The 12,187-nt window shown below is 25.6% G+C and overlaps 1 protein-coding gene across 3 annotated transcripts in view; it reads left to right on the forward strand.

Moving 5' to 3' along the window:
* Positions 1 to 12,187, forward strand: part of LOC111620284 (6-phosphofructo-2-kinase/fructose-2,6-bisphosphatase-like) — an 85,199-nt gene that overhangs the window by 25,194 nt on the left and 47,818 nt on the right. For all 3 annotated transcript variants that reach the window (XM_023362182.1, XM_023362181.1, XM_023362180.1), the window contains exons 5-9: positions 3,051 to 3,185; positions 5,426 to 5,609; positions 7,373 to 7,446; positions 9,145 to 9,216; positions 9,351 to 9,497. In XM_023362182.1, the coding sequence (XP_023217950.1) occupies positions 3,051 to 3,185; positions 5,426 to 5,609; positions 7,373 to 7,446; positions 9,145 to 9,216; positions 9,351 to 9,497 (612 nt within the window). The remainder of the gene's footprint in view (positions 1 to 3,050; positions 3,186 to 5,425; positions 5,610 to 7,372; positions 7,447 to 9,144; positions 9,217 to 9,350; positions 9,498 to 12,187) is intronic.

Raw genomic sequence — 12,187 nt, forward strand, 5'->3', positions numbered from 1 at the left:
TTTTAAAAAGTTTTTTAATTCTTAAAATGCAAAGTCATTAGATGCTATAATTTTTCTTTCTATTTTTACTTTATTAGATATAATTGCAATATTTTCATGGATTTACTTCCTTAACAATAAGTTATTCTTTGTAGTTCTGTGTGCTTCTCTCCAAATACTTCATTGCAGATGTAGATCTGCAGCAAAGTTTGTGTTCAGTGAAGAACACCTTATTTTCTTAATTATATTATTATTATTTTCTTAATCCAATGTTGGATCAGTGGTGTTTTTCCAAGAGCAGTTTTACAATTCAATTCAAATTCTATCTTATGTTTCATATGTTTTATTTATTTACAATTTAAAAGTATAGTTCAGTTTTTAACTTTTGTTCTTATAGTTATAATATTTAAAATTTCACCTTCTTATAATTTATTAAATTAAAAAGATTTTTGCAACTATTATAACTATGAAATAATTTATAAGTGAAAACTAAAAATTTTTCAAAGTTTATTTGTTTAGTATGATTCTCAAAATTGTAAAGAGCAAAATTTAAATAGTTATGTCTGATTTACTAATTAAAATGACCTCATTGCTTTTATTGATATTTCAGAATAATTTTGTTCTAATTCTCATTATTAAGTTCTAATATTAGAAGCTTTTTGAAGTATCTTATTATTTTTCTTCATAAATGGAAATATATAAATTTAATATATTTTTTTAACTATTTAAAGCAGTTCTTTACATAACACAAAATAACAAAGAATATTTATATTCAGTCCAAAGAGTTTCTAAATTTTAATTACTTAAATATTTTCTAATCATAGTCCTAGCCTCAGTGGTCTAAATAAAAATGAAATTTATTAATTATTATAGAATATATTATTAAAGAAGTGAATAACAGGAGATACCTTAAATTTTCATACTATTAGGATTTCACTTATAAAATTTAAAAATTTCACTTATTAAAATTTAACAATGTTTTTGAGAAAACATAAATAAAACAGTCCACTGAAATAAGAAAGAATATAGTAAAAAAGGTTAAATTTATGTACAGAAAGAGAGGAAATATTTTCAATTTTGCTTTTATGAGTTGAGATTGGCAACAAAAATTTACTTACAAAGTATTTCTTAAAATTAGGGATGTACAACCTGCGGCCCTCTTTCAATGTTTATGCAGCCTGCGGAGGGTACAGGCCAAATCCCTTCTTTCAAGTGTGTTTATGGATTACTTGTTCTGTTGCGATGTGGGCCCTGTTACCTTAATGCAGTGAAACAAACTCTTCCTATGTTAAGTCTATGGAGAACCTTTTCCACTTCATTAGACAATAAAATTATTACTTACACTCCTTTTAAGCTGAAATTGGCACTTTTAGGCTTGAAAGACTTGGCTTTATTCAATAAAAGTAACCGAGAATCTGACACCTTGGAAAATTGCCACCAAAACCACACCTACTCGAGCTCTTTCATCAAAGTGGGCTTGTAAACAAACAAACTAAAGTAACTATATTTTCTGTTTTTTAGCTCTAATTTTTCTAATTTTTATGTTGATTGACTATTTAATAAAACTATTAATGTTTTATCTGAAACGTTTAGCCATAAAATTTTTTCCATGAAACTCACTTTGGTATGTACTAGGCAAAAAAAATTGTATCAAATTGAACTGATTTTTTTTTATCTATTAGCTAGATAAATTTTTCCTCTTCAAAACAAGTTCAAAGTTTTAAGAGAATAGAACTTTATCCCTTTCGCAAAGTCATTAGCACCCAACTGTTTTATGACTTTCCAATGGGAGCAGTTGAAATTTGTCTATTTTTAGCTAATGCAATTTTTGATTTAGATATCAAATATTTTAAGTCTAATAAATAATAATATAATGATTTTTAGAAGAATCAAAAAGAATAAGATGAAGATGATGATAGAACATCATTTTCAATGTTATCAGGAAGAGTTTCTATTTTGGTGGGAAATTTTCAATTTTATGCTTTGGAAAACTTGCTTATTCATCTAAATAGCATCAAATAACATAAAAATAAATGAAAATAGTGGTGAAAAACTATGAAAATAACAATTTTTTAGCATTTGTTTACATTCTGAATTCTGATTGGTATAGTCGAAGAGGGTGTGGTACTTTCTGGGAAATTTGAATCAATCTTCTGAAAAGACACTTATTTGTCAACCTAATGCCATTCAAACTAGAAAAAACCAATCAGAGTTCAAAAAGGAATGTACGAAAGCTATAACAACCAATTATTTACAACAATGTCTCTCCATAGACCAAAAATAGAAAAAAAATTTTTCATGCCAAATAATTAAAAATTTTTAATTATTACATTGGACCAAAAAAACGAATAGTTGGAATAGAGTCATACAACTAAAAGGAAGCTTATTGCACTAAAAAGTTTTGGATTTAATAATTATTTCAAACCATGTCAAGCCATAAATGTGCTATGATTGTCAACACTGCCCGCAGCTAAAACAATTAGACTTAGACACCTTGTCAACAAAGTGGATTGTAAAAATGGTCTATCCCCTGGTCCATTTTTACAACCCTCTTTAATCTTAACCTGCCCTTCTTCAGAGAAGGTTGTGCATTCCTGTTAAAATGAAAAACAATTTTCTCTCAGTAACATGGTTTCCAATCTCATTGACTTTGTGAAATTGTGAATTTTTTTCATCCATATGGTAAGAGTAGCATCTAATAATGTAAAAAGTAAAATATTTGAAAATGTTTTTAATTCTGATTATCAATTTATTTTCTGGTCAATAAAATCATTTGGGTAGTATCCATCTATAGTTCAAAAACCAATTTATTTTTTTATATATTTCACCAAACTTCTATTTCTATTTCTCTTCTTTGTTTAATATTATATTTTATCAAGAATGGCTGATATATCAAAATACATCAATATTTCTATATTAATTTTGATAGAAGACAATCACTCAAACAACCTTGCATAAGAGAAAAAGAAAACTTTTACTTGAACACTTATTTTCAAACAAAGATTTCAAGTATTTTTTTTCATATTGTGATGGTAATAAATATATATTTAATATTTATATATTTTATTTAGGTTTATGATGCGACCAATACCACTTTTGAAAGAAGAAAATTAATATATGATATTGTTCATGGAAAATTTGGTTATAAGTTATTTTTTGTTGAATCATATTGTGATGAACCAAGCATCATTGAAGCAAATATAAAGGTAATTATTACATATGTAATTAAGATAAAAAGTTTTAAGATACATATTTAAAAAGAAATTAAAATTACATTACTTAAAGTTAAATTTAAAAATTTTGTATATTTATTTTGATATCTATTTTTGTAGATCATTTATTTAAAGGATTTAGATTTATTTAAATTTATATAATCATACTATAAATGCATAAGATTTAATATTTAAATTGAAACTAAACAAGGTTTAAAATTATATTATTACAACAGAAATAATTTTTAGATAATGTGAAATACATTAGTATTATATTAAATAAGTTCACATTGAACTTCTTGTAAAAGTATCTTTAACCATTTAAACAATACTGTTTTAACAAAACTTTTAAAAAAGTGCTAAAGTTCTTGATATTTTATTTTAAATATTTTTAACTAATTTAAATTTTCATTCTTTCAAAAAGATGATATTCTGTATTTGAAAGTTAAATATGATGGATGAGATTTTGAGTGAACCAAAATTCTTTTATTCAGAAATCACTATATGCATACATATTGTCATAATGAAGCTTTTGATGAATTTAATAAAATAAATTTAATGGATGGTGAAGAAGTTTCAAATAATAATAAAAAATGTTGGTTTTAGTTCTGTTTTTCCAATAAAAATTATTTGTGAACAGTTTCTTCCAAAAATTTTGATTTTGGTATTTATTTCTTTTTGTTTTGAAAAGCCAAGAATCTTTTACTGAAGACTTAGATGCTTAGTGTGTTTTATATTTGAATATTTATGTTATGTTATACATTTGAAATAAACAAAAGATTTTTGAAATATATTAATTTTTTTCAACATTTAAAATATTTGAACTAATTTTTGTTTCTTGATTAACACTTTTGGTGCTGTTTTACAAAATTTTTTCATACTTAATTCATTAATCAAAATTTCTTGCTATTTTCATGGAAATTTTTGCTATTATAATTTATATTCATCTTTATGTACTAAATTTTATAACATTGTTTAAAGTAAAGTAAGACCTTGCTTAACACTGATTTGATATAATGCGATCTGCTCGAAGCCTAAAAAAAAGCTCAAAATTTATGCTGATATAAATTATCATGGCATTTCATTGATTCGTATATAATATGATTATTTGTGAACACAAACCAATCAGCGAAAGTTGGCAAAAAGGTGTACTTTCTTTAAATCTATGTTTGTTTGGTGCAATTTTGGAAAAAATATAACATCGTGGATGCCATAGGAGATATCGACTTCACTTGCAAGAATTAACTGATAAATGCACAAATGAAGTATGGAAGAAGTTATGGCTGAAGGTATCCAAGAATTGTCAATGAGAAGAGCCTATTGCTGTATTATTAGGTTGACCAAACTCAACCTAATCGATATAGAAGGACTAGGAGATATAGATGAGCAGGATATTGAGGAGTTACATTTCTGGTGAGAGCCTTATCAATGACGACCTTTGAGAACTGGCAGAAGAAGGAATTCATGTAGAACTGGAATATAGAGATTGTGAAAACGAAGGACCCAATGAATTTCTCTACAGATTTTCTTAGTAAAAGTTGAGTAACAATAACCGAAATCATTGATCAAATTGTAGCAAATGATCCAGATTTTGAAAGGAGTGCAAAAGCAAGAAGAGACATTTTGGAGGCAATCTTCTGCTACTGACATTTGCTTAAGGAAAGAAAAAGTGACAAATGAAACTTCATGACTTTATTGCAAAAGAACAAGAATTTCAGAAAATATTCATCACAAAAAATGAACTTTACATTTCTGTGTGCATATGTTAGCATTATTTAACATATATTGTTATGCAAGTTAATATAAAAATAAGCTTAAAATTAAAGTAAAATCTGTTTATTTTTGGTCGCATGTTCCCTATCCCTATTTACTCTGTTAAAATGACCTTGTTTAATGCTGTTTCACTTAGAGCTTTGTTGTCTAGGAACATATCCCCCATGTTAAGCAGGGTCTTATTGTATTTTAGTCTTCTAATTATTTATTACTATTCATATATTCCTTTTGTTCCTTAAAGCTTTTTAATCATTTAATTCTTTGAAATTAATCTCATAAAATATTATTATGACATTAATAAACATGAATAATATAAATTTTTATGATATAACAGAAATTTATTTAATATCATATAGTTTTGTAAGAATTTCATATTACAGTTACAATAGTAATCTATAATGATGATAATTTGTTAAATTATCAATGATATAATTGAGTTACTTTGATATATTATTTTGCAGGAAGTAAAAGTCCATAGTCCTGATTATAAAGGTATGAATAAAGATTCTGCCCTGGTGGATTTCATGCAAAGAATTGAACACTATAAAAAGTCATATCAACCACTAAATGAAGTTTATGAAAAAAGTTATTCATTTATGCAAATATATAATGCAGGACAAAAAGTTGTTGTTCATAGACATGAAGGTAAAATAATAATTTTATAAAGAAAATTAAATACAAAAAAAAGGAATCACTGTATATTAATACAAATAATATGATTAACACCATATTAATCCAGCAAGATTTAATTTACTGCTAAAATTTTTGACTATGTTAAATAATATTCAATAGACTACAAGTAGAAGAAATGACAGCCAGATGGCCAAGTGGCTAAAGTGGCAACCTACTGCTCAGGAGACTTGGGATCATATCCACATGTGTTGAAAAACCCCAGGAAATTTTGAGGGATGGTTTATCTGGATATATTGGGTCTTGTTCTCACTACCCAGCCACCCCATTATGGACCTGGCTGAACACATAATGGACTTACTAGAAAGAGGCCTTCTTAATGTCCATAGGGCAGATAGCGTTAAAAAACATAGAAGAAATATTACAAATGTAAAAAGAATGTATAAGTGAAAGAACAACTTTTACAAATGCAAAAATCAGAATATTAAAAAAATTTTAACAATATTAGAATGGAATGTTGAAAAATTTAAACAAATATTCAAAGAGCAATGTGATTAATTAAGTAAACACTGTCAAATATATGAGAAAATAACATGAGCTATTAAATAAAAATAAAATGATGGTCCTAAAAAGTGTCATTGCCTTTTCAGATTAAGGGACTTCAAACAACAATTTCCAAGCAATCTGTATGATAGATATTGTATTTGTATTTTTTGTTTGTTAACTCAAAAATGTTAGCAGTAAATAAGTCTTGCTGGATTGATTTTGCATTGATCATATTATTTAAAAAGAAAATTATTAACATAACAGTAATCAACTGTGATGACACGATAGTTTAAATAATTATTGTAAAAAATAGTAATACAAAGCTGTATAATTCATAACAATAACGAAATAATATGATATATATATATAATGAAAATATATAAAAACAATATTCACTTTTACAATGCATTCTAATGTTGAAAGAAAAGTAAACTTTTTTTAGAATTGTATTAGATCTGAGTTTCAGTATCAGATATAATATTTATTATGTACTGTACTTATAAGACAATGCACAGTATGTATAAACATTTGATACATTATTTTTGAATTAAAATATCTGTTATTGTTAACTATTTATGTGTAGTTTTGTATAAATATTCAAAATGAAAATTATTTTAAACATTATAAATATGTATCAATTATTATTCCTTTAGTTCATTTTGAGATTGTCATAAAGATATCTTTGCTGAGATCAATGAGATTTTTTTTAAAGTTAGCTTTCTAGAAAAAGAATTATTGATTAACAAATTGAATGTAAAATTCATCATGAACTAAACTAGATGTAAGAATAAGGGAAGAAAAACAATAATAAAATTACTGTTCAATTTCTCACTATTAGTGCTTTAATACTTATCTAGCAATGGTAACATCATATACAATAGTTAAATATATTTGATTAAATAGCTAGTGCAGTTAAAAATTATATTCCAGTTAAAAGACTGAAGGATAATTCAAAATTGACTTTTATACAGTAATTATATAATAAATTATTTATTCAGTTGAGAGAAGTCAAAAAATTTTTTATTTGGTTATTATTCATTCAAATGTAACTACTGTTAATATAGGATATACTAAACAAACTATTTGCTAATAAGTATTAAAGATATTATTTTCATTTTTAATAAATCTATATGATATAATTTTATAAGGAGAGGTCATTGTTAAACTATAAAATAGCTTGACTGAAACTACTGAAATAATAATTTTAATATAAACTTTTTCTTATATTTCAGGACATATTCAAAGCCGAGTGGTTTATTATTTGATGAATATACACATAATACCAAGATCTATATATCTTACAAGAGTAAGTAACATTGATTTTACTTTTGTTTAATTATTAAGTTATTTAATATCAATGGATCAATAATTTTTTAATTTTCACTCTCATATTAAACTTGTCATAGATATAGAAAAAAATACATTAATGTAAAGAAAATTAAATGGTTTTTTGGTAAGGAATTAGTTCTATATTATAAAATTTTATAAATTACTTGTATTATCTTAAAACTATTTGTATAGTCCCAATACATGTGGAAATAGTATTAAATTATAATCACATTTAATAATGATGATTTTCCTCATTAGTTTTTGTGAACATTTTTCATCAAATAGACTTACTTAGCTGTACTTTTATGATATCGTCATGCTATATTCTATCCATCTAAGTGTGTAAAATTTTCAGTTGGAAAAATTTTTTTCTGCTTTCACAGGTTCCAGAAAACCATTGTGGAAAATTCTAACATGTGATTGTATACAAATTTTCTTTATTATCACACAATTGCATGCATATGGCAAATTTCCACTCTGACATCATCAAAAATAATGTCATGGAAGTTGTATAGAATTGCCACAATCATAAATGACATCATGACATCATAAATTTTTGTCAATTATGCATGATGTAATGATGTATGGTCTGAAAGTTGCTATGATGTTGAACACTTCTCTCTGTAAGATAGCCTGAGGCCCCATGACTTTCAATTTATATTTATATGTTTTGTGACTTCATATCTGAAAAGTACAGAAAAATTATTTTCTGGTCTTTCTGAGAAACACCTCTCTCTCCCATCATGTATTTTCTCAGCCCCATGATATTGCAAAGTTTGAAGTTTTCCTTATGGGAGTCTGGTCAAGGACGTTGTTCTGTAAATAAAATAATATCTCATAAATTAAACATATGACATTGAAATGTTGTTGGATTACAGGATTTTTCAGAATTGTCAAATTCAAAGTAATTATATGAAATATAATTAAACAAAAAAATTATTGAAAAATGCTGTCTTATGTTTGCAGTCTGTTAAAAAAAAGTTGCATGTAATCATGAGTTAAAAAATCAAGTTGTTTAAAAATTGATATTTTTTTTTTGTATTTGAAAAAACATTAATGATGTATTTATTAGTCTTATTTTTGTTTTTCTTTGTTAAATTTTAAAAAAACAATTAAAATAAATGTGATTATCCTTTTTCTTAATTAAATATTTAAGTTATCATTAATTTTCATTTTATGTATTAATAATTTGCATATGAAACTAATATAGTATTGAATATTACAAATAAAATAAAATAAAAAAACAAGTATAATATATATAAAATTAACTAAGTAGATTGAATTTGAAAATATTGCTCAGTCCACTAGAGAAATTTCATTAAGAAAACTGTGAATTACAAATGCTTACTTCCATTTGAAAGAAATATCTGTTTTATGATTTAATTTATTCCATTAATAAATTCATAATGAAGATTTAACATTTTTCTCTAATCTTTACATTTACATATTAAAAGTAATTTTAAATAAATTCACTTTCAGAAACTTTGAAGTTAAAAATTTATGTTTATTTTAATTATTAATATATCTAATAGATTAATTAAAAAATAAAGGCAAACATTAGAGAATTGTTTAAATATTGTATCAAGTATTTTAGTACAAATTAAATTTAAAATATTAAAAAAATTTGTTCTAGTAATGCTTTATAATAAAATTTATTGATATTTAAAATTTTTAGCATGGAGAAAGTATATTTAATCAGCAGGGTAAAATTGGTGGTGATGCAGACTTATCAGAAAGAGGTTGGGAGGTAATTTATTATATATACTATTCATAGAGATAAATACTAAATCTTAAGTATATATATTTCTACTAATAAATTGTACATATTGCTTCTATTAAGTAAAATCATACAAATTTTTATATTTAAATGATTTTAAATAGTATGCTGATGCCTTATCAAAATTCATTCAAGAACAAAACATTAATCAACTTCGTGTTTGGACAAGTCAATTGAAACGTACAATGCAAACTGCTTCAGGAATAGATGCTCCTCAAGAACGTTGGAAGGCTTTGAATGAAATAGATGCAGTAAGTCTTATAATGATTATTGTTAAATTATAAATGAAAATAAACAGATACTTTGTGATTAATGATGATAAAAACTGGTCAACAGAAAACAACACACACACACTGTTAGTAATAGTGGTATTCTGTAACTGGTTTGTGTCTTGTTCTCAAATAATTTTGTTTTGACATTCTTTAAAAATACAGTGAAAACTGCTTAAATGACCACCTGCATTCAACAGGCACCTGTCAAAATGGGGAAAAATTTCTAGCACCAAATAGTTTATCCATAGAGTCTTCATATAAGTTACCTGTATTAAACAACCACCTGTGTAAAGTGATCGCAGGCATCAATTTTTGGTCTGAAACAACATACAACTGTAATAAGTGACCACTTCCATGAATATATCTGGTTGAAGCTATTGTTCAACAATGTTTTCCCCCTCCTAATATAATGAATTAGTCTAAACACTTGTTTGAACCCACCTTGGGCACTTCTCCCACGCTTGAAATTAGGTGCAGGTGTTAATGAATTAGTCTAGCAACAAAGGAAATTCATTTCAGTTTGTTCGAAATTGTTTGAAAAATGAAAGAAATGCAAAGTGATGTTAGAAGATCATATTAAAGTTATCACAACAGCAATTAGCAGTGAACTTTAACTGTGGGAAAACGAAATTGATTTTACTGTAGACTACAGTATTTTCCTTGGAAGTATAAAATATTGTACATGATATAATTAATCGGCTGATCTCATCATTTGATAAAATTTATTTTTATTTATTTATTTTGAAGCTCATATACAGTACATGTGCAATAAATAGTTTCTGTATCAACCTACCTTATTTTCATGATATTTTTAGAAAAATAATATCTAAGTAATTTTCACACACAAAATATTCAAAAAACAATAAACACATTAATGCAAAAATCAGTTTTACAGGCAACCTTCCTTTTTCGATTCCGCAATGACAATCGCGGAATATAATGAAATCGTATAATGAGAAAAAATAATAAAATCGTTTTATTATTAATTAATAATTTTTCTTATTGTACTTAAGAAAATATTAAATATTAAAAAATACAGTAATTTTAAAGTTAAAATAAGATTAAACTAACAAATACCAAAACCAAAGTGATGTAGAAATACGACGCACTTGTATATCAATGATGTAATACATGTAACTGAGAAGCGAATGAAAACAACCAAGTTGAATTAATTAAGTCAGAAAAAAGAAAGTGTGCATTATAATCAAGAAAATGCAACTATTGTATTAATCTTTAAAATATTAGTATTAAATTTGTCTTAATAAAATCATGACGACTCCTGTAAATCGAGTTATCCAATAAGAATAAAATACAATACCAATATAGCCCTATCGTTGAAAAAATTTGCTTATTTTTGCTTGCCTCAAGTTTTGCTTAGTAGAAATGGTTAAAAAGTGCACAAAATATGTACAGAAATACAATATTACAGCACCACCTGTATTGGACAACCACCTGTCTAAAAGACCACTTTTTGAAGGAACCATAGGTGGTTGCCATAGACAGGTTTTACTGTATATATATTTTTTCAAATTAATTTATCAATACAAATTAAATTTTATATGTAAAATTGTAATTTTTATTAATAAGTATAAACATTTATAATATCTATATTGTCCTTTTTTTAAAAACGTAAAGAAATGCAATAATTTAATTGATTTTTATTTATTTAGTGATGAGAAGAGTAATAAAAGATATATTAATTAGTTTGATACATAATCACTTTTTTTTTTTAATTTTTGTCTTTCAATTAATTCACTACAATATCATATTAATCATTGTAGAATGAATTATACATTTCTGTGCAGCAGAAACTTTGTAAAAGTTTTACAAATTTATTTTTGTTGATATTAAGTTGATTTGTCTGAAAAGACATATGACAATGAAATACAGTCAACTAATAAATTTTCTCAACTATATTTGGATCTATACTAAATTAAATTTTTGTCTGTATTCATACAGCATTTGTTTCATAAACTTACAAATCATTTGAAAATACTTGTGTTCTTTTGATTGATTTGCAAGACCTTAAACACGTTACCATATATTTTGTTTCATCTATTCATAAGTTTTATTTGCATTTTTATTTAATCGACAACAAAATTGCAATTTGCACAATATAAATTGCCAATATGATAGTTTCTGAGTGATGAACAATACATGAATAAACTTATAAAGAGGAGCATTCAAATTACTCAAGCAAGTTCAAAAACAAATTACTTTGATTTGTATTTAAATATCTCAAAATCATGTTTGATGTATTAATTTTATTTTAAATTAAAAATATTAAATATAAAATAAAATGAAATCATGTGAATCATAAAAGTGTAAGAATTAAGTTCATTATTTTTTAAGACTAACAGCACAAAACCTTTCTCACTAATTTCTAGCCTTATTAACTGGAGTACAAACGTTTTCGGCCTTCTTAATAGGCCTTCCTCAGGTACACTGTGGAGCGTCGGTTAGAAGAAGTTTAAATGCTGCCAATATTTACCCAGGTGTCGTCTTACCCGTGACGTCTTCGTCGATGATAGGTATACGACACCAGGGAGAAAAACTACATACTTTTGGTAAAGAAGGGAGGTGTGCAGATAGGATACTTGCTAAAGTTGGGGAAAAAAGATTTAGAGTAAGCGCGCTACGTACAGGAGATGCACAATCACCACAGGGGG

The sequence above is a fragment of the Centruroides sculpturatus genome, unplaced genomic scaffold (genome assembly GCF_000671375.1).
Source record: "Centruroides sculpturatus isolate CEXI.00-Female unplaced genomic scaffold, Cexi_2.0 scaffold4, whole genome shotgun sequence".
NCBI classification, from domain to species: domain Eukaryota; kingdom Metazoa; phylum Arthropoda; class Arachnida; order Scorpiones; family Buthidae; genus Centruroides; species Centruroides sculpturatus.